This window comes from Hetaerina americana, unplaced genomic scaffold, assembly GCF_022747635.1.
Source record: "Hetaerina americana unplaced genomic scaffold, ioHetAmer1.1.p SCAF_27, whole genome shotgun sequence".
Lineage (NCBI taxonomy): Eukaryota > Metazoa > Arthropoda > Insecta > Odonata > Calopterygidae > Hetaerina > Hetaerina americana.
Genome location: NW_027286841.1, coordinates 4935946 through 4957098, shown reverse-complemented (window position 1 = coordinate 4957098; position 21153 = coordinate 4935946). Strand labels below are relative to the sequence as shown.

Below are 21153 nucleotides of genomic sequence, written 5' to 3'. Positions count from 1 at the left end.
TTTTACTTTATCAATTTTTTCACCGACTTTCGATGTCGATGGTCTGCCACTGCGTTCATCATCTTCGATTGACTCACGACCACTTCTGAACCGCTCGTGCCACTGGTAAACGACCGTTTTTTTTAGAGAATCGTTGCCGAAACACTTTTCCAACATTTCCAACGTCCGTGCGCCACTAAATCCGTTTTTTACGCAAAATTTAATACAAGTTCGTTGTTGCAAATTTAAATCCATTTCTGAAATTGTAAAAAATCGCCAACACACACAGAGATAGATGTACTCTTGGCTACGTAACTTTTGCAAATGTCAAGTTATGACACTAAGATTTAAAGGGAATATCAACAACAGATGTACCAATTTAACAAAAAAAACAGAACTCAAATCGGAACGATGGGAGCGCCACACGGTGGTTATTCCGGGAACTTTTTGATCAAGGTAGTATTCCAATGCTCTGCAAAAAATGTGCAATCCATTATTATAATAATAGAGCCAAGGATAGTATACATATTCAATATGAATTGAAATGTTTCCAACAAACTTTAGAGCAATACACATAAAATTATATAAATAGTAAACTTTAACCACAGGAGATTTTTCACTTGCCTTGTACAGATCTTCCATGTACTCAAGCCATCTATCCATTACTTTTCCTTTCCTGCTCTCAATCTCCATACCAGCTGGTGCTCATCATGTTTTAGTGCCATCTCAAGTGATATTTTTCACTTTGCAGTACACCAAGTCATGCCTTCCAGCTCTTCCATTTCTGCACATTTGTGGTTTTGCCATTCCTCCCTATCTTTATCTGTCTCTCTTCTTAGTTCACTATTCAGTTTTCTATACAAATTTTCCCCCTCAATAGACTTTGTTACTTTCTTCTCGCCTCCATTTTATCTATGATCACCACTGTTATCCAGGGCTTCTTTGCTCTCTTTCCTTTCCTGTAGCCAACAGATTCTCTGCTGGTCTCTTGAGTCATTTTCTTCATTCTCTCCCACTGCTCCTCTACACTCTCCTCATTTATTTAATCCATTCTTTATCTCCTCATACACTGATTTACTCCCAGCTCTTTTCATCCTTCTCAGTGTTATCTCGATTTCAGCATTAGTAGTAACTTATTGTTGCTGTAAATATCTACACCAGGGAGGCAATAAACTTGCTTCATTCAATTTCTGTATCTATTTTCTACCAATATAAAGTCTATCTGCTTTGTACATATATCATCTGATGTAAAATCTTCTCTTTGGATTTGAAAACATAGATTTTGTTACTATTCACTTATCTTCCACATGGAACTCTGCCAGTCTATCACCTCTCTCCGAGTCCATGCTGCCCAGCCATCCCTTCCCCAGTACTCGCGTTCCAGTCACCCAATATAACATTGCAGTATCTTTGTCCTTAATTTCTCCTCAGTTTCTCTATTCTCTCATACAACGTCTATGACCTTAAGTCAGTAGACGAAGGTTTACAAAGAAAACAATTACTTTTATTCAATTTTCAAACACAATTTTGAATTGTGTTTTCCAATAACACATCATAAAATATTTCATAGAACAAAATGTAAGCCATGGCTAACAGACGAGATCCGTTACTACTCCACTATCCTTAAAAAACTTGCTATCTACAGTAAAAGCTCAAACAATCATGAACAAAGGTTACTCCATAAGGTACTTCAAAAGTATTACCGTAAACTGATTTCTACCACGAAAAGAACTCATAATGATAATAAGTTACTTAATTCCAATAATAAGTCCAAAAGTGCATGGGAAATAATTAATGACTGTAGAGGAAAGAAAAATCCACAACTCACTCTCCCAAAACTTTGCAGCCCTGAAAATAACACCGCCATTAGTTATTCACCTTTAGCTAATAAATTTAACCAATACTATGTATCAGCTCTTTGCCCAACTATTTCTGCAGCCAATGTGCTTTTTTTGCAAATGCACCATCGTCAATGTTTGCCAAGCCCTGTTCTGAAACCAACCTAAAAACTATTGTCTCCTTACTCAGAAACAAATCAAATACTGGCCCAGATGAAATTCCTGGTAAAGTTGTTCATCATTGTTTTGAAGCCATAAAAGCACCCCTTTTATTTTTAAGTAATGAATCTTTGATACAAGGGATTTTCCTATCCCAAATAAAAGAATCAAAAGTAGCGCCCCTTTATAAAAACCATACATGTGTTAATGATTTGAAGAACTACAGACCAATGGCCATCCAAAATACATTTGCATATGTATTTGCGTATGTGTACGCAAATAGCATCTTACCTAAAAAGAAACGTTCTACTTTCAAGTTCTCAGCATGGATTTAGATCTGAAAGGTCTACCACAACTGCCATATGTCAGGCAATCAACAGCATACTTGATTCATTAGATGCTAAACGCAAAGCTCTTGGAATGTTTTTTGACTTGTCAAAGGCTTTTGATAATGTAAACCACAATAGACTACTAATTTAACTCAATAGAATAGGAATTACAGGAGTTCCTCTAAACTGGATGAAGTCCTATATTCATAATCGAACTCAGAAAGTAGTATTATCAGTTGATGGGTCAAAATATTCATCTGAAGCATACCAAGTTAACAAAGGTGTTCCACAAGGCTCAACCCTTGGGCCACTCCTCTTTCTGATATACATCAATGACCTACCTAACTACTTACCAAATAATGATGGAATAATACCAGTGTTGTATGCTGACGGCACTAATATAATAATATCAACACAAACATATCCCAGCCTTGTGGAAAAATCTAAGTCTGTCACATTTGCAATAAGCAAGTGGTGTACAGACGACCTTCTAGACTTATATGTAAATAAAAGTAAAATAGCATACCTAACATGCAATAAGAACATATCAGATGATCTGCTGGTAAAAATTGATGGCCAATCAATTCAGCATGTGACAGAATGCATATTTCTAGGTATTTCTCCATGTGCAGATATTTCTTGGAATACGCATGTATAAGCCTTTCAGGACAAGCTCAGTTCAACTTGCAACTTATTAAGACACCTGTATGAAACGACAAGTAAAACTGTGCTACTCATTTTATACTATGGGGAAATTGATTCAAATATAACCTAGAGTATAATATTATGGGGATCAGCTGCTACTTCTCAAACCATCTTTAAAATGCAAAAGAAAGCTATTAGAATCATCACCAGGAAACCTCACAATGCTCCATCAAGGCCCATTTTCCATGAATTAAATTTTCCACCATGATAACGCACCGTCGCACAGTGCTATCATTATTCGTAATTTTTTGACGAAAAATGCAACAAATACCATCCAACAGCCACCGAATTCACCTGATTTGGCTCCCTGTGACTTCTTTCTGTTCAATCGAGTTAAAAAACCATTACGGGGAACGCGTTTTAGCAGCCGAGAGGAAGTAATGGAAAAATCGCAGGAAGCACTGATGGACATACCGAAAACCGACCGTAACTTTTGCAAATGTCAAGTTATGACACTAAGACTGAAAGGGAATATCAACAACAGATGTACCAATTTAACAAAAAAAAACAGAACTCAAATCGGAACGATGGGAGCGCCACACGGTGGTTATTCCGGGAACTTTTTGATCAAGGTAGTATATACGAGGGTCATCCGGAAAGTAGTACCCGTTCGTGAAATAAAAAGACAAAAGTAAATATTAACAAACATAAAAAATTTTATTTGAAAGAGGATACTTTAAACTACTTCTCAACATAATCTCCAAGCAAATTAAGGCATTTGTCATAACGTGTGACAAGTTTCTGTATTCCTGCTGCATAGTCCTTCGCCGCCAGCTCATTGAGATACGCGAGGGACCCATCTTGCACAAATTTTTGCATAATGCAGATGGTGTTTAACAATTTCATGAACAATTGTTCGAGAAACATTGGGAAAATGCTCACAGATGTCATCAATTGTGACGCGCCGATCGTTCCTCACGAATTCGTCAACTGAGCTCACCAGTTGGTCTGTAATGACAGACGGTCTCTCCGAACGCTCATCGTCGTGTGTGTTCCCCCTCCCCATGTTGAAGTTGCGACACCACCGCCGAACAGACGACTCGTCCATTACATTGTCTCCATACACCTCCTTTAATTGGCGATGAATATCACATGGGCGAACGTTTCTTGCATTGAGGAATTTAATCACTGCCCTCACTTCACAACTGGCGGCGTTCTCAATTTTTTTAAACATTGTAAACAATCACAGAAACAACACAGGCAATGCTAGCGTCACGCAACTTGGCTCAGAGAAGGCAGACAAGCCACTGAAGCTATCTAACCTCGTCCAGCGGCTACTCGCGTCGTCAGCACTTCATGCGGCACGAACGGGTACTACTTTCCGGATGACCCTCGTATACTATACCTGTATACTGGGTGAGCTCTACTATCACCTACTAAACCGACCTTCGGGTTGATTACTGTGTTTATGGTTTTATATATATATATATATATGTATATGTATATATATGTATATGTATATATATGTATATGTATATATATGTATATGTATATATATGTATGTATATGCATAAAAGACCATAAACACAGAAATCAACCATGACCTTTTGACAGTATGGCCAGCATCTGATCTGATCAGAATCTGATTCTGATGATGACGGCGTTGTGTATGGGTCTGAATAAATTTACAAAATATCACTCTGTGTGACCTTTTCCCAATAATCCTGAAAAGCTTATTATTTGGTTGACATTTTGTTTGTATGTATCGTGTGTAACAACAAATTACTTAGGTGATTTCCACATTTTTCGGGCTGCTTCCGCGTATGTCGTTTAAATGTACAACAGTTTCGCCAGCTATCCTGCTGGCGTCCTCAGGTCAAGGATGAAAAGAAGCTTGTTGTCCCGTCTTATATAGGAAAAATCCGGTGCCAATACCGGGAAATTTCTTGGCCAATCAGGGAACGTCCTCATATTTGCGCGGAATTATTCGTTTCCACGCACTGTGGAGTGGATATCCATCCTCTCTGTTAAAATTTTTTGGCCTTTTAACGATTTCAATGGCCTCTCTGATTATTCTCTGGAAGTATTTTCCTTCTTTCGCTTTTATTTTAGCGTCGTCGAAGAGAATAGAGTGTCCAGGTTCACTCCAGGCGTGCTCAGCGATGGCCGATGCTCTAAACTGTTTGGCCTTGGTTGCCCTCTGGTGTTCACTCATGCGTGTTTTCAGCGCTCTGCACGTTTCACCGATGTACCATTTGCCACAGGAGCATGGCACTTGGTACACGCCTTCTGATATTAACGGTGAAATTCCATCCTTGGGTCCGGGTAGGGTGTCAGCTATCTTGGTGACGCAGTTGAATCTGGTCACCACATCATGTTTCCTTAAAGCCCTCGCGATTCTTTCCGAAGTCCCTGCGATGAAGGGGATGGTGACGTAAGCCTTCGGACGTGGTCTGGAGTCTTCCTCTCTGTCAGGAACAGCGGTGGTTTGTCTCTTCTTTTCTTCCTTCTCGGCCCTTTTTTGGATCATATGAGCGCTGTATCCATTCCTTTGCAGGGCATTTGTCAAGTGTTTCTTCTCGTTGGCAATAGAATCGGAGTCACATATTTTATATGCTCGGTTGACAAGTGTGTCTACCAGTGAGGTCTTCTGACTGGGATGGTGGTGCGATGCAGCATTAAGGTAGCGGTCGGTGTGAGTAGGCTTCCTGTATACTCTGTGTCCAAGCCTCCCATTCCCTGTATTTCTCTTCACCATGACGTCCAAGAAGGGCAGTTGATGATCCTTTTCCACCTCCATAGTGAAGTGGATGGCTTGATGCTGTGAGTTCAGATGTTTCAGGAACTTTTTTAATTCTTCCTCTCCGTGTGACCAAATGACAAAAGTGTCGTCGACATATCTTAGCCACAGTGAGGGCCGCTTGTCGCAGGATTCCAGTGCTTTCTTTTCGAAGCTCTCCATGTAGAGGTTGGCCACAACCGGGGAGAGGGGTGAGCCCATCGCAGCTCCTTCAATCTGCTCGTAATGGTCACCATTCCATAGGAAGAAGGAATTGCGGAGGCAATGCTCCACCAATCCTGGAAAGTCCTTAGGGATTCCGCGGGAGGTGAGTTCCTTGATGATATTCAGCGATTCCTCAATAGGGACGCTGGTGAAAAGCGATTCAACATCGAAGCTGACCATGAGATCGTTGTCGTGGATGGTGATGTTTCTTATTACGTCAATGAAATGCGTCGAGTTTTTTACGAAGCTGGGTGTCTGTCCGACGTGGTCCTGCAGAGACCGCGCCAAGTGCTTGGCGAGTTGGTAAGTCGGAGCGTCAATCTGGCTCACAATCGGTCGGAGAGGTACATCCTTCTTGTGAATAACAAATAAAAATATAAAACAATAAAAAAATTTTAACAGAGAGGATGGATATCCACTCCACAGTGCGTGGAAACGAATAATTCCGCGCAAATATGAGGACGTTCCCTGATTGGCCAAGAAATTTCCCGGTATTGGCGCCGGATTTTTCCTATATAAGACGGGACAACAAGCTTCTTTTCATCCTTGACCTGAGGACGCCAGCAGGATAGCTGGCGAAACTGTTGTACATTTAAACGACATACGCGGACGCAGCCCGAAAAATGTGGAAATCACCTACTCATCGCCGCGGAAACCTTCGAACGAACAAATTACTTAATTGGACTCTGAATTCAGTCAATAAAAACCAAAGAGTTTTTAAGAAATGTGAAAAGGCCTATTTTAGCAAGATGAAATAACATCAAACAGGCAGCTGGAAAATCAAAAATTCTCCATTTATTTGAACAGAATCATATGCACATGAGAGACAGATTCCACATTGAGTCTTTACTTACAGCATCGGCTGTCATATAAGCTAGGTCACGCCAGGTTTAACCACAATTGGCAAGGGAAGCCTGTGTTAATGTTAAAAATTAAATTCTTAAACAATTCTTCCCTGTGTAATCATGAAAAAATGGGTTGTCATGCCAAATTTATATTTACTGATATGGCAAGTGAAGAGCATTTGGCTGATAACTTTCCTGTGGTTTTTTGTGTTGAAGTTCATAGATCTGGAGGTTGTGTTCCAGAGAGTATTTTGAAGAAATGGAGTGAGAATGAAATATTAAATTTTGGAGTTATGATGTTCAATTCAACTCAAGAGTATATGTGCTGTTGAAGCTCAATGCTATGGCAAGCTCCTATGGTTTTTTGATTGACACTAATCTTTCCTGAAAAGTAAGCTTTAGGATTGTAACCAGCTCTGGCCATCATGATCACTGTCATACACCATTTGTCAGGCTAAGAGTGATGATGGTCTTTTACATATACATTTACCAGTGCTTAATCATGTAAAAGATAATGTGAGCAACTATGTATTATGAGGCAATATCCCTTAATAAAAGGTCAAATTTGAAAATTTGTTAGTGAATACAGTTAGCTATTCCCTAGTAATTGATAGCCATTAGTTGCAGCTCATAATGTGTTGTGTGGGATTACTTGTAGGAACCAAGGAGGTCGGGAGGATGGCATGGGGAAGGAGCACGGAGGCAGCAGTTCAGACGAAGAGGAGGAAGAGGGCGGCAGGAGGAGGCAGAGGGGGAAGGAAGTGCAGATGGAAGTGGACTCCACAGACCGTGAGTCGTATCCCATTCTCTTTAAAGCTTGTTCCTGATGGATTGATTATCAATTTATAGATTTGCAGATGCGGCATTGCAGAGGTTTGTAAAGATAGGATGGTGCGAGTAATGGCATTAATTATATTACTCCGGCAAGAGTGCCATATGATGTGCTTTCTAATCAATGGAATGATGATGCCTAATTAAAATCAAGCTGGCAAATGGGAAACAACAAAGCGTCCACCATACTTCATGGGCATCAGCCCTCCTCCACTCTCAAATTGCTTTGGAAAAAATAAATCTCTCCGGTGACATATCCTGATGGATATGTTTTCATTGCTGTGTGCTCTGGAGGGCAGCCTGATATAATATTGGAAATGAATCGGTAGAAATCATTTGCAAACTCCCCCTGGTTTGGGTGGTTACTGTTGGAGAATGTTGAAATTCATATGCTTTTAATTACCTCAAATTACCCTTTTAAGTAAGCAGTCGAATTATTTTAGGCTGTTTGTGCATGCCTTGAATGCTTCATCACAAAATCGTCAAAATTTTCTCCCTTCCAAAATATGTCAATTTTTTTGGGGGGTCGTCGGCTTCTATTCAGACAGATGTGGTCAATCTTGTAATTCATAGAAAACACATACAAGGTCTGTCCCAAAAGTAGGACAGTCGATTAGAAAAAATTTATTGCCAGAATCCAATTAAAAGTTTTTCAAAGTGTGGCACCCTTGTGCTGGCTAGCCCTCACGCCGCTGTCAGGCGGAGCCCGAAATGCTGCTGCACTCCCTCGTCATGGCCTGTTGTGAAGCTTCCATTGAGCCATGGTGACATCCTTTTGGCATGGAATTGAGGCAGGGGTAAGAGGAAGTCTGGTGGGTCATTGTCTAATAAATTTGGATCCTAACTCACATGGTCGAGAAGCTCGTGACAGACCCGTGTTTAAGTTTCCTTTTGTTTGTCCAAGAGCAATTGCGGCACCAACTTCGCACACACCTTTCTCATGCCCTTGTTTTCGGTCTCAAGTCGATGCTCATCACTGTTATGGATGCCAAGTCCATCAGAAACCATGCCAACACTTAATCTGCGATACCTGTCCAACAAAGCCTTCACTCTTGCAAGATTTACATCACTTTTTGAGGTCAAAGGGCATCCTGAGCGTTGGGCATCTTCAATATCTTCTGTACTCTACCTGAATAACTTGTGCCCCTCAAAAACACCTGATCTACCCATGGCGTTATCACCAAAAGGTCCCTTGAGTACGCCATGAGTCTCTTTCCCAGTTTTGCACCCTGTCATGCAAAATTTGATGGTTTAGTGCTCTTCCAATAACTGGTTCATGAGGTTTTGCAGAACAGCCATTCACATTCTGCAAAGGCTGGGAGCCAACTGCCTCCAGCCTTTCCTGTGACCTCTCCCTTGAATCCAGCCAGAGAAACCACCGCCCGCCCATCCGTCTACCCGGGAAAAAATAAGTAATACTACTTTTGGCACAGACCTTGTTCATATGTCATCAGTTGAAAATATTTAAATTGAAATTGATTGTATAATGTTTGCTTTGGTTGAAAATTTTTGAACGTGAATTGTGTACATGGACAAATTTCTAGTCAAATGGCAATAAAAATTGAAAATTAGTACTTGTTAATGGTGTGCACCAGGGAATGATCAGTGTGACTGCTATTGCGGTTGATATTTTGTGTTGTTGCCGCAGAGGAAAGTGTGGTGTGTCCCTCATCCTGAATCTCACTTGGCAATCTGCTTTCAGCATGGGCTTCCCTAGATCCATCGTCAAACCTTGGTCTGGCTCCGGTGGCAATGGACGAAGCCCCGAACCCATGGGGGGATTCGAATGGCATCATCTCATCCCCCTCCCCCCTCGCCTCGATTGCTCCCGCTGCGTTGATAGCCAACCCGGACGACGACGCCGCCACAGCGGGCTGGGCCAACTTTGAAAGTGCCTCGGGACTAGGGAACTTTGCAAACTTTGAGGCCAACTTTGGGCTCGTTGATAATCGAGAGGAGTCGTCGAGTGTGAGAGATGAGAATAAAAATGTGAGCCCAGAGGTTTCAACCAGCGAGGAGGTCACCACCGGGGGTGGTGGTGGGAATTTGCCGGGAACAGGTGCGCTGCTCCTATCACTCCACCCTTTTGTCCTTTCGATCGTGGTAATGTCATTCAGTTTTGTCGTTTCTCAAGTTCATTAAGCTACCCAAGTAGTAAGCATCAGTTGCCTTTTTCCTCATAAGCCACACATACCGTCTTGAATTCACATTGAAATGTTGATGGAGACTCATCTATTGTGTTCCACCCGAAATGATGTTCCAATTGAAATCCTGGTCATTGTGATTTTTTTAGTGTATTGTATCAAAGTTGTAAGAAATAAATAATTTTGTGATGAATGGATGTTGTGTCAAGGTTGCCAGGGTGGCTGGAGACTGTTCTTTTAAAGTGTTACGTTCTCTCCAGATGAGTGTGGTGGTGGGGATCTGAGTGCAGCACCAATGCTGTCCCAAAGAGTGCTAGATGCTGGCGGGAAGGGAATGTCCACGGAAATGCCTTCAGAATTTGAATCCAAAGTTGAAGAGGTCAAAGGACACGGTGTCCCCATTCCTGCTCCAGAGTGTGATTCAACAATGCCTGATGAAAGGTGAGCCCGGAATCCCAAGTGCCTGGCAATTTTGTCTTTTGCATGCGTTTAGGTGCATTGGTCTGCCTCTAATCTTGCTCTGGTCTGTGTCATCAAAACTAGCACACTTGATTTAAGCAGGTGGATCATTTGCATGGTCATTGTGCGTGAAAATCTCCACTTCAATTGCATAATTCAATGAGCATAAATCCGACTTAACATGCACTCAATTGGAGTTAGTGTTCGTTCAGATGAATTCTTGTGATCAGTGGGTAGGCTGCATTACAGTTCGTAACCTCGGCATGTTAATTTCATTTTGATGAAATTATCTCTTGGTTGCTTGTGCATTCACTGGCAAGTTAATTGATTATCCATATCTAATGGCTTTCAGATACCAGAGAAATATTTTACCATGTCTGGCCAAACAGAAATAAACTTAATTTTCAGTTAAAATTTATGATTAAAATTCATCTCCCAGCCCATTATTCGGAAGGCACGGCGATTAGCTTCAAGGCGGCAGGAGTGAGTGATGTGGATGCCAAGAGAAGGGGGAGAGTAATGTCCATGCCTTCAGAATTGCCTCTAAATTGGCACTCCACTGTTCGGATGATATTAGCAATAGTTTCAGCGAAAAAAGACTTAAGGCTTACTTCTGCATTCTATTTGAGGGATGGTTGAGGTTGTCGATACTTTGTGGAAATCCATTTCTCCACTGTTAAGAGTGCCCAGTGATGTCCAGATGATGTTGAAGTGTAGCCAAACTAGTCAACAGTAATAAATTCTTTCCTGTTGAAATGCAAAGTCTTTGATTCTTTCTTCGTGCTTTCTACGTTGTAAATAACTACTTATCAGACCAACTTAATGAGTCCAACTTCGATATAGCCTGTTGGTTACCATTATGGTATTCTAAACCATAGGATGAAAGACTGTCTGCTGGAGCTTTTGCTATCTCACTCTTTCTCGATATTAGTTCTGATCATTTTTTTCATGCATCAAGGTTTTAAATTTAATGAGATATATCTTGAGTCATTTTTGTTTTACGTGATGGCTTCAAAATGCAGAGGTCAATCCTCTATTCTCCTGGTCACGAGGGCCTTTTAACTCAAAAAAACTCCTACGTATCATCACCTATTATGGAATTAATTATACGTGGGTCATTCACTGAGTCCTTGGGAAAAAATAGAATGCATAAATTAAAATTTTGGAAGGTCCTCAAAATAGGCTTTGTTGGCGGTAACCTCGTTTGAAGTGAATTGTTTTCCCCAAGCCATTTGTTGTAGTTTGGAAATTGAAGAAAGTCACTGGGGGTCAAATCTGGTGAATATGGTAGATGTTGTAATAATTTAAACTCTAATTCCATAATTTTTGCTGTTGAAACTTGGCAGGTTTGTACCTGCGCATGGTCTTAATGTAGGAGAATTTTTTCTTTGCCAAATGAGGATTGTTTTTCTTGATTTTATTTGCTCAACTGATGCAATAATGATGCATAATATGCCATGGATGATGATTCCGCGTGCTTCCTAGCAAACCATGGCCAATAATGCCTATGGAGGACACAGCATGCCAAAATGTCACTTTGGGGCTATGAAGAGGTCTTGGGTGAAGTTCGGGAGGATTGTCAGTTGCTCAGCAGCCAAACTTTTGCTCATTTACTGAGCCAGAGATGTGGAAATGCCCTTTATCGCTAGACCACAGCGCCCTCTGCATTGCCACCACACTATTATAACATTTCTACAGCAAATCCTCAATGTTCATCAGACCACTGTATGGTAACTGCTAGAAATGGCATTGCTTCCCCCAGCTAACGCCACTGCTCCTACTCCACTAATTTACCTGCACGCTCTTCAGTGATTTTTAGGGAGTCCAATCTGACTCACCCTGTTTATTATTATGTATATGTTATGCCTGTACCTAGTTTTATGCAAGTGTAGCATACAGTGTGCTTTGAGTTTCTGAAATGAATCCATTGCAATAGAAACTGCCATCCTTTTCTTTCCTTAATAAGCCTCATAAAATGATTATGATCTGCTCTCCTTCCAGGTTCCTATTCTTTTCCATGGTCAATACAGAAACAGCTGTGGACCCATCTGAAACTAGCTTGGCTCTGACTTCAACAGACATAATAACAGAGTCTTCGCCTGTTCCTTGTCAGCCTGGCGAGTCAACATTGGGTGAATCTCTGCTGCCAGCTGAAGTGGCCAAGAAGTTGGAAGCCATTGCTGCCGAGACCCCTGCCATGTGAGTGCATGCTGCTTATTATTTGGTAGTCTAACATTTAGGTAGGCTTTGGCTAGACACACGATGTACGTTACTACATTTTTTAGGGTTGCCTAACGAGAGGAAACCTGACACCCCATGCCACAATAAACTGTTCTTCAGTTCCACATGCATCCTATCTACACTCATGCCATTGAACATCCCTATCCTTTTCCTACCCTACCTTGCTTGCCCAAGTCATCCCCACTTATCTTGAACATTCTATCACTTATCAGATTGCTCTGCATCTATCTTTCCTGCCATCTTTGGATTTCTTCCGACGATGATACTCTCTCCTCCCGATGCAATGTACCTCTTCATTTGATTTCATATCTGTCCAATTCACCTTCTCCATCCTTCTCCACACCCACAGCTCAAAGGGCTACAAATCTACCATCTTGCTTCAATGACCAAGTTTCCACACCATTCAAAACCATGCTCCATGCCAGTGTTTGGTTGTATTTTCTTAACCTCTACACCTAATATTTCTGTCATCAATTCCCATCCTTCTTTTTCAAGGTTTCTTTACCTAATGCAATTCTTCTAAGAACACAAGTTCGGAGATATGTGTGATCACATCGCTGTGCGAGGTACTTTCAAGGTTCCACTGTATTTTTCTTCGTCTAAACTTGCTGGCTGAATGTGTTCACTACTTAGATCCTGTCTGGCTCTGTCCTGACTCGTTAGGCATTAGGGAGCATGGATTCAGGGGCCTGAATGTCAGGCACGTAATTGAAAGGCAGCTTGAGTTTGGATACCCTACACAATAGTGCTGCCATCTACAAGGTGTGTTCAAAAAGTAAGGTCACTTTATATTTTTATGAAAAAATATTTATTTATTCTTCAATATTCAAGTTGTCCCCTTCAATTGTATCCCACCTGGATATAATACTTTTTTGCCAATGATTTGTCCAATCCGCAAAGCAATTCTGATAACAACTTGTTGGTGTAGCCTTGAGCTCTTCCAGCGATGCAGTCTTTATCTCCTCAATCGTTGCAAATCTCCATCCTTTCATGGGTCTCTTCAGTTTTGGGAACAGGAAGAAGTCGCAGGGAGCCAAAGCCGGTGAATATGGTGGCTGAGGCATGATTTTGGTGTTGTTTTTGACCAAAATATCTCTCACGAGTGACAATGAGTCAGCAGGTGCATTATTGTGGTACAAAAGCCATGAATTGTTTTTCCACCATTCTGGATGTTTTTTTGTATTGCCTCTCGCAAACGGCACATAACTTCAAGGTAATGCTATTACCTTGACCTTCTGGACCGTACGACCTTGCAGTAATAACTCCTGATGCACAATGCCATGGTAATCGAAGAAAACATTGAGCAAACCACCCATGATTCGTCACCAGTTGCGATCCTTTTGAGCGAGTCAGGATCATTATGGACGTCATTCAACAGCTCCTGAGCAAGGCTCCTGCGACCGTTCTTCTGGGGAAAATTAAGCAGTTTTGGAACAAAATTCACTGATGCAAGTCTCATGCCCAAAACATCCGAAAAAAATTGCATGGCATGAGCCAACCAATATTTCAATATCCTCGGCAACTTCTCTTACAGCGATTCAACAATTTTTCAAAATAATTTTCTTCACTGCTTCCCATCACGTCATCTGTTGTTGACTTGATGGGATGTCCAAAGAGAGGTTCATCGTTGGCATATTCTCAGCCATCTCGAAAGAGCTTGTACCTCTTAGGAACATTGTTTTACTCAGAGCAGACTCAGCGTATGCCACTGTCAACATTTGAAGTGTTTTGGAGCACTTAATTCCATTTCTTAAACAAAATTTGATGCAAATTCTTTGATCCATTTTTTTATAGCAGAAATTTCTCTTATTGCAGAGCACACCAAAGCATGTCTAACATTTGTATCAGTCAATAACAAACTAAATGCTAACCCCTAAAAATAAGAAATTAACAGATGATGCCCGGATGTAAATATTTGGATATTTCAGATAGCTTGTGCTGTTGTTGCCAAACCACGCGGTGGTATTTTCATAATGCTGAGTTCACTCAACAATTCACATGGCAGTATTTTATCAAGTTTTTCCATTTCTTTCTTTTAATTCAGTAACCTGGGTAATTTTTGGTGCTAGTTTTGTATTCATTTCCTCTTATCAAGCTAAATTTAACTCTGTACATCATCCAGTTACGAGCGAGTCAACAATATTTAGTATTGAAGTTTGTATGCCCTGATTTGGTGGGGTTACACATGTCTAATATCAATGGGGAAGTTTTTAGATTACATGAACCAGAGCCCTAAAGACTTGGCCTAAATGCAGTTATGATTCCATGCCTGATAAAGAAAGCTTGCGGCAATCACATGGTGTTATATTAGCTAGGGAGCGAATAGCTCTCTTATGTAGTAGCATGATTTATTTAGCATATAAGGAATTACCATATTTCAAGTGACGTTGAGAGAAGGTATGGTTAAGTAATGAACAATACTCATTTGAAATGAGAAAGTTGAGGTTTATTAACATATCAACAGCTTTACTCAGTTTATTACGGATCTGACTGAAGTGATTCTACCGGTTAAAATTTGTGTCAGTATAAATTACTGGGTTTAAGCAGTTTCAATTCCAGTTATTTTTGTTTTGAAACGACGTACACAACGCTGGGTCAAATACATGCACAACGAAAATGCAAATCCATTGGGAAGAGATGGAATGAGTGCAGTGAAAAACTCTACAAAGGATCCAAGTCACGTGAAGGTGATTTAATTAATAAGCAGGAAATTATGATAAAAGAAGACGAACAGGGCCCTAAAATGGTGAGAAAAGATTTTGCAGAGCAGTGAAATGCCCGAGGAAGGAAAAGGCATGGAGGAGTTGACAAAATAAACAAAGAGGTAATCAAGGCACTTGGAGCCAAAGTGTGGGGTGCCCCCTCTTGGGTTATCAAGTATGAGGAGTGGCTATTAAATACCGAGACTGGTGCTGCCTGAGAAGAAGTGCGCGTACCCCAATGTCAATGAACCACAGCTGTTCAGCCTGAAGCCTTCTGCCTTGCAAATGCAGTACCTCTCCCTTCTGTCAACAAGTCCATGTAGCCACAGCTTTCGTTTGTGTTAGAGTTATTTTTTTGTTTTGCTGGAGAAATAGAGCAATGAATTGTTGTGAATTTTCACATGAAACCTCTGATTCATTGAAAAAAACTATTTGGCAATGAATGTTTTTCTCGTTTACATGTTTTTAGCAGTTTTAGCGTGTTAGATTAGATGTTTCGCACGTGGGTTGCCCATCCATGGCAAAAATGAATGATAATATCAAAAGAATCAGTACCCTGGTTCGATCTGAATATCTGTTGAGTATGCATGAGATTGCTTTAATTGTTAGGATTCAGAATCCGTAATTAATAAGGAAAAACAACCCAAATTGTGGAAGGATAAGTTATGGGTTCTCCACCGAGACAAAGCGCCGGCTCATTCCGCATTGCCTGTCAAGAGGTTTCTAGCCAAGCCAAGCATCCCAGTGTTAGACCTTCCCCCTTATTCGCTGCATCCTGCGACGTGCAACTTTTGTCTGCTTCCTAAGGTGAAATGTGCATTAAAAGGAACAAGATTGGGAGTCCATTGAAGCTGTGAAAGAGAAAGCAGCGTGCGTCCTGAAGGATCTGACTGAAGAACATTTCCAGCACTGTTTCAAACAATTGAAGATTCGAATGGAGCGTTATAGGGATAGAGGACGGGTGTATTTTGCAGGTTTATAATAAATAAATATGTATAAAATTAAGTAAAATATTTGACAACAAATGTTATTTAATAACTACACCTCGTATAGCTGTAACAGCAGAAAACTGCAACATCAAGCCTGATATCTCGTGCATCGAAAATAATTAATCATATAATTAGCTAAAGATTAAATGGACGGACAAAGTAAGGAATGAGGAAGTGTATGGAAGAGCAGAGGAGGAAAGGACAACATGGATAGCACTAAGGCGTAGGAGAAGAGCTAGATGGAATAGAAACATGCCTTGTGGGGGCACAATGAATTAGTTGGAGACATAATGGAAGGGAATTTCCTGTCAGGAAGACCAAGAGACAAGTACACGGGAACAATTAAGAAGGCTGTAAAACAGAGAAGCTATCAGGGGGTGACAGAATAAATAGAGAAGAATGGAGTATGCCAGTGTTAGAATTAAAGTCAAAGGTTAAATCACAGATTAAATCTCTTGCATAAATTGGAAGGATGTCTCTTCAGCGATGATGTTGAAATTGTATTATTAGCCCCATCATTATATGGTAAGAGAGATCATGTTGATGAAGTTAGAGAGAGATTAGGAGTAGAACAGATAGATTTGGAATGTCATTTTTTTTCTATGAACGATAAGGGATCTGAATAACATTGTCCAACTGCTGTAGAGTTAAAAATAAGTGGCTCAAAATTAGTCTGGTGCCCCCTGCCACACGCCTTAGTGGTGGCTTGCAGGGCACTAAAATATCTAATTCCATTGTCCGACTGCAGCTGGGGTAAAAATACTCCAGTCAAAATTAGTCAGGAGTGTATTCAACCCCTGCCATACACCCTGGTGGTGGCTTGCAGGGTACTAAAATTTTTAGAGTTGAAATACTAATGTTGAACTGGCATACCTCATGTAATGGCTATTCATTTGATATCAATTCAAATTTAGCTTTGATGTTTATTTAACAGCATGTTACATTACAGTGACAAATTAAAATGAGCTCATCCCATCAAATTATGTAGCGAGACATCTCATGTGCCATGGTATAATTTTATATTAAATGCGCTGTTGCAATTGTTTGTGTTAGATTGTGCATATTTTTACCGGTGATGTCTGTGGTCCATTATGCTGTGCATTTACTTATTTAATGTGATAATTTCCATTGTTACAGACCTCAGCCATCCACAGAAAGCCCAGCCAACGGACCCGTATGAGATATCGCGGTGCACCAGTGCCACGGGCTGACTGTTCATTGAGAAAATCACGGGAGTAACTGAAAGTGAACCATATCAAATGAATGATACTGACAGACATTGTAAATGAATTGAGGAGCAAAATGCATTGGTTGCATTTTGCAGCTAGTGATCCCTGGTGGGGTATAACTCTTGCTGGTTTGTGGTTAGCCCTTTGAAATGACCATTATGTATAATCAGGTTGCTAATTTTTAGAACTGTTAATAGAAATGCATTTGCTTTTAGGAAAACCCTATCACCTTAAGTCCCTGAATATTCATTGTAATTTGAGCGGGTCCTTTTTTTTGTGGTATGTACATGAAGGTTAGAGGAACCACAAAAGTGAAAACTTGTACATAAAATAAAAGCTAGGGTTGTTCCCATTAGCAATTAATTGTGCTGAATATTCCATATTTTCTCCAAGAATTCCTCTGAGTAAGCAGTCGCTTATGATAAGCCTGGCTGCCTGTGCAGTTATGTTCTTTTCCGTAAAAAGAGCAAAAATTGTTATTTTTTATTGAATATATCCCATGAATAGCTGGCCCTATTTGTGGCGTATAGATTGCTATGTAACTTAACTCTTTGGAATTAATGAAATGTAATGCCCATGAATAAACTTTGTGGTATTTAAAAGTTAAAGAGAGGGTACGGCATTGCAGACTCAATAAATATTTTTTAATACCATTGCTCATTTTAACAGTCACTGGTTTACTTTGTTTCATATTTTGTTGACTTATCATTTTATTAACATAATAATCCTTAACCTTAGGGAATCAAAATGGACTTTTTGTCAAATTTCCTTGAATTTTTTTTTAAGGTTTTACTATTCGGCTGAAAAATTAAACATTTTTGCATTGTCTTTGATGGAATATTACATTAACTGCAAATCATGGCAATAAATAAATTTGAGTTGAGAAATATAATGTATGTTACCTATCGTAATGATCAAATTGTTTGTGAATTAGCTTGCAAACTGATACTTAATTACCTTGTTTACCATTATATTTTATGCATTATTTGTTTAGGAAAACATTCTGTAATCACGTTGTCTGCTCCAGTGAAGATTTCATTCGATTGCCTTGTTCTACTTAAAATCTAAATGGAGTGATTATTTGAGTGCATATGCAATTGTTTCAGGTGAACTGGGTGATGCACTTCGTTGTTGACTCCCTTTACAATGTGTCAAGCCAATACTGACATTTTAAATTCCTCAGTTCGAAAATCTACCTAACTGTGATCAACGTAAGTTAAACCTAAGAAATGCCTAATTTGGTGTGCAACTTATAAATTGTCAAGTGCATTGTTTTTTAATACTTTCGTTTTTTTGCGATTTCATGTGAAAATTGAAAACTTATAAATTGGAGAAATACTCAAACTGTTAGTTTTGTTGTTGAAAACGATTTATTTGTACTAATGTTATGATTTGTTTGTGACCAACAATATTCTAATTGATTTATTTCCATTTTATGCCAAAAGTCTGTTTTATTGCAATAGGTGATTTTGTTGTTCTTGAACTTTGTTGGCATGAAATGCCTGAAAGTCTCGAATCTGTCCTGTGCAATTTTAACAATCTATCTCTTGGTTACACTATTCATCTTTTTGATTCATAATCTGTAAATATTCAATTAGGATGGCATTTGCAATGAGAATGATGCTAATGGTGAGCATTCTTTCGATATCAAATGTTTTACTTTGTACATGTTTTATTTGTTGTGGTATTCCTAAGTTATAGCACTATATTTTTCCTGTATACTTGCCTCATCACAGTTGAGTATTTAGTCCAATAAGATTCGCTGACATAAAATGTTCAGTATATATATTTAATATGAATTAATACATTAGTGACACAAAACCTGCTAAGAACTTGGCAGCATTTACTTCTCTCCAGGTGGTGAGGAGGAAATGTTACCATTTGTGATATTACCATTTGTTAAATGAGCATGACCCATTACAGCAAAGGAAACTTTTTCAAAGGAATGAGGTGAAATATAGCGGTTGATAAATTACTGAGGGTCATTATTTAAAATATTTTGGTGTTTTGAACCCTGCATGCCTTAACTGTAGTAATGTAGGATACTGTATGAATTTGCCAGTTTTCAGTACAAGAAGTTAGTCAATGAAGTGAAGTCAATGAAATAATACCTCTCCTGTAAAAATACGATGCACAGTTTTATGACATACTAATTCTGTTTCTCTATTTGTAAGCCATGAGCATATACACACGCACACACACACATATATATATATGTATATGTATATATATGTATATATATGCATATATATATATATACACACACACATATATATGTATACAGGGTCGCACCCAAAAGTGGTAGGACTGATTTTTTTACAAGAATTTTATTGACAATATACTTACATCGACTTAATAATCTTCAAAGTATGCTCCTTGAGCTGCTACACACTTAGTATAACGTTGCTCCCATTCCCCGTACGAAGGAGAAGTCAGAAGAAGTTGTGCCAGATCGGGAGAATAGGGTGGGTGCGGCAACGTGGCAACTCCATATTTGGCCGTTGCCTGTTGGTCGGCACTCAGAATTTTCGGCACCATCTTGGTGCACACCTTGCGCATGGCCAAATCCTGTGAAATAATGCGTTGGACGTTGGATGCAGACAGAACCAACTGGTCTGCAATTTCTTCACTGGTTAAGCGTCAGTCTGTGTTCAGCAGTGTCCTCACTCTGTCCACATTCGTGTCGGTTCTTGCCGTCGACGGCCGTCCGGAGCGATGATCATCTTCAACGAGCTCCCTACCCTCTTTAAACAACTTGTGCCACTCAAATACTGTGGAACGGCTTAAGGCATTGTCCCCATAAGCCTGCTTGATCATATTGAGGGTCTCAGTTGCCGTCTTCCCGAGTTTCGCACAAAACTTTACGGAATAACGTTGCTCTAAATTCAGATTCATTTTGTTTTTCGGCGCGGACAAAAAACTTGCTTCACTGAAAACGGTATCCTCACTCAACGACAGCCCGCAGGCGACTGAAGTTGGTGTCGGTCTGTTGCTAAAAGCCCCCTCCACCTTACCCTGCCAGGTAGACCCCCCTCCACCGCTCCGTTCGCGCCAGAGAAAATCAGTCCTAACACTTTTGGGTGCGACCCTGTAAATGGAGCAACAGAAGCATGGTGGAGGACACAGTCCGAGGATATGGAAAGTTTGCGGAGGAAAAGTGAAATTGGTGTGCTCCAAAAGAAGATTAAATCACTGTCAAGTGATTAGAAGAGAAGGGAAGAAGTAAGAAGGGAAGATCTGTGCTAACAGTTAGAGATAAGTCGGGTAAGATAATAGTTGATACAGAAAACTTCCAAGAGAGATGGAAGGAGTATATAGAAGACCTGTATGGTAAAGAACTTAGACCAACAAGCTTGGACATATAAAGAGAACATGATGTGGATGAAGATGGCTTAGGTCCAGGCATACTTGATGATGAGATGGAAAGGGCATTAAGGGAGATGAAATCAAATACGGCCATGAGGGTAGACAATATTTCTACGGAACTACTGAAAAGTTTTAAGTGTGGGACTAATTTTTAGCATTTATTAGAGAGGAATTTGGCCACAACCAATCCCATCCCATCCGACATCCGTATCCTGTTCCTTCCCTTTCCTCGTTTGCCTAACATTCTCCCCTCAATTACAGTGTTCAACATCCCACTGCTGGTCAGTACACCCTTCATCCACTTTTCCTGCCTCCATAGGATTTCTCCCGACAAACCCCTCTCTTCGCCCACCATACCAAGTACTTCCTCACTTGCTTTCTTCTCTGTCCATT

General features: G+C 40.1%; 1 protein-coding gene across 3 annotated transcripts in view; it reads left to right on the top strand.

Annotated features, from left to right (window-relative positions):
- fmt (phosphatase 6 regulatory subunit 1-like protein fmt) overlaps positions 1-19366 on the top strand; it is a 79919-nt gene extending 60553 nt beyond the window's left edge. For 2 of the 3 annotated variants that reach the window (XM_071586866.1, XM_071586865.1), the window contains exons 16-20: positions 7458-7588; positions 9333-9689; positions 10035-10215; positions 12235-12432; positions 17303-19366. In XM_071586866.1, coding sequence (XP_071442967.1) covers positions 7458-7588; positions 9333-9689; positions 10035-10215; positions 12235-12432; positions 17303-17345 — 910 coding nt within the window. In that variant the 3' untranslated portion in view covers positions 17346-19366. The remainder of the gene's footprint in view (positions 1-7457; positions 7589-9332; positions 9690-10034; positions 10216-12234; positions 12433-17302) is intronic. The other variant, XM_071586867.1, reaches the window with a different exon arrangement.
- The last annotated feature ends 1787 nt before the right edge of the window (positions 19367-21153 follow it).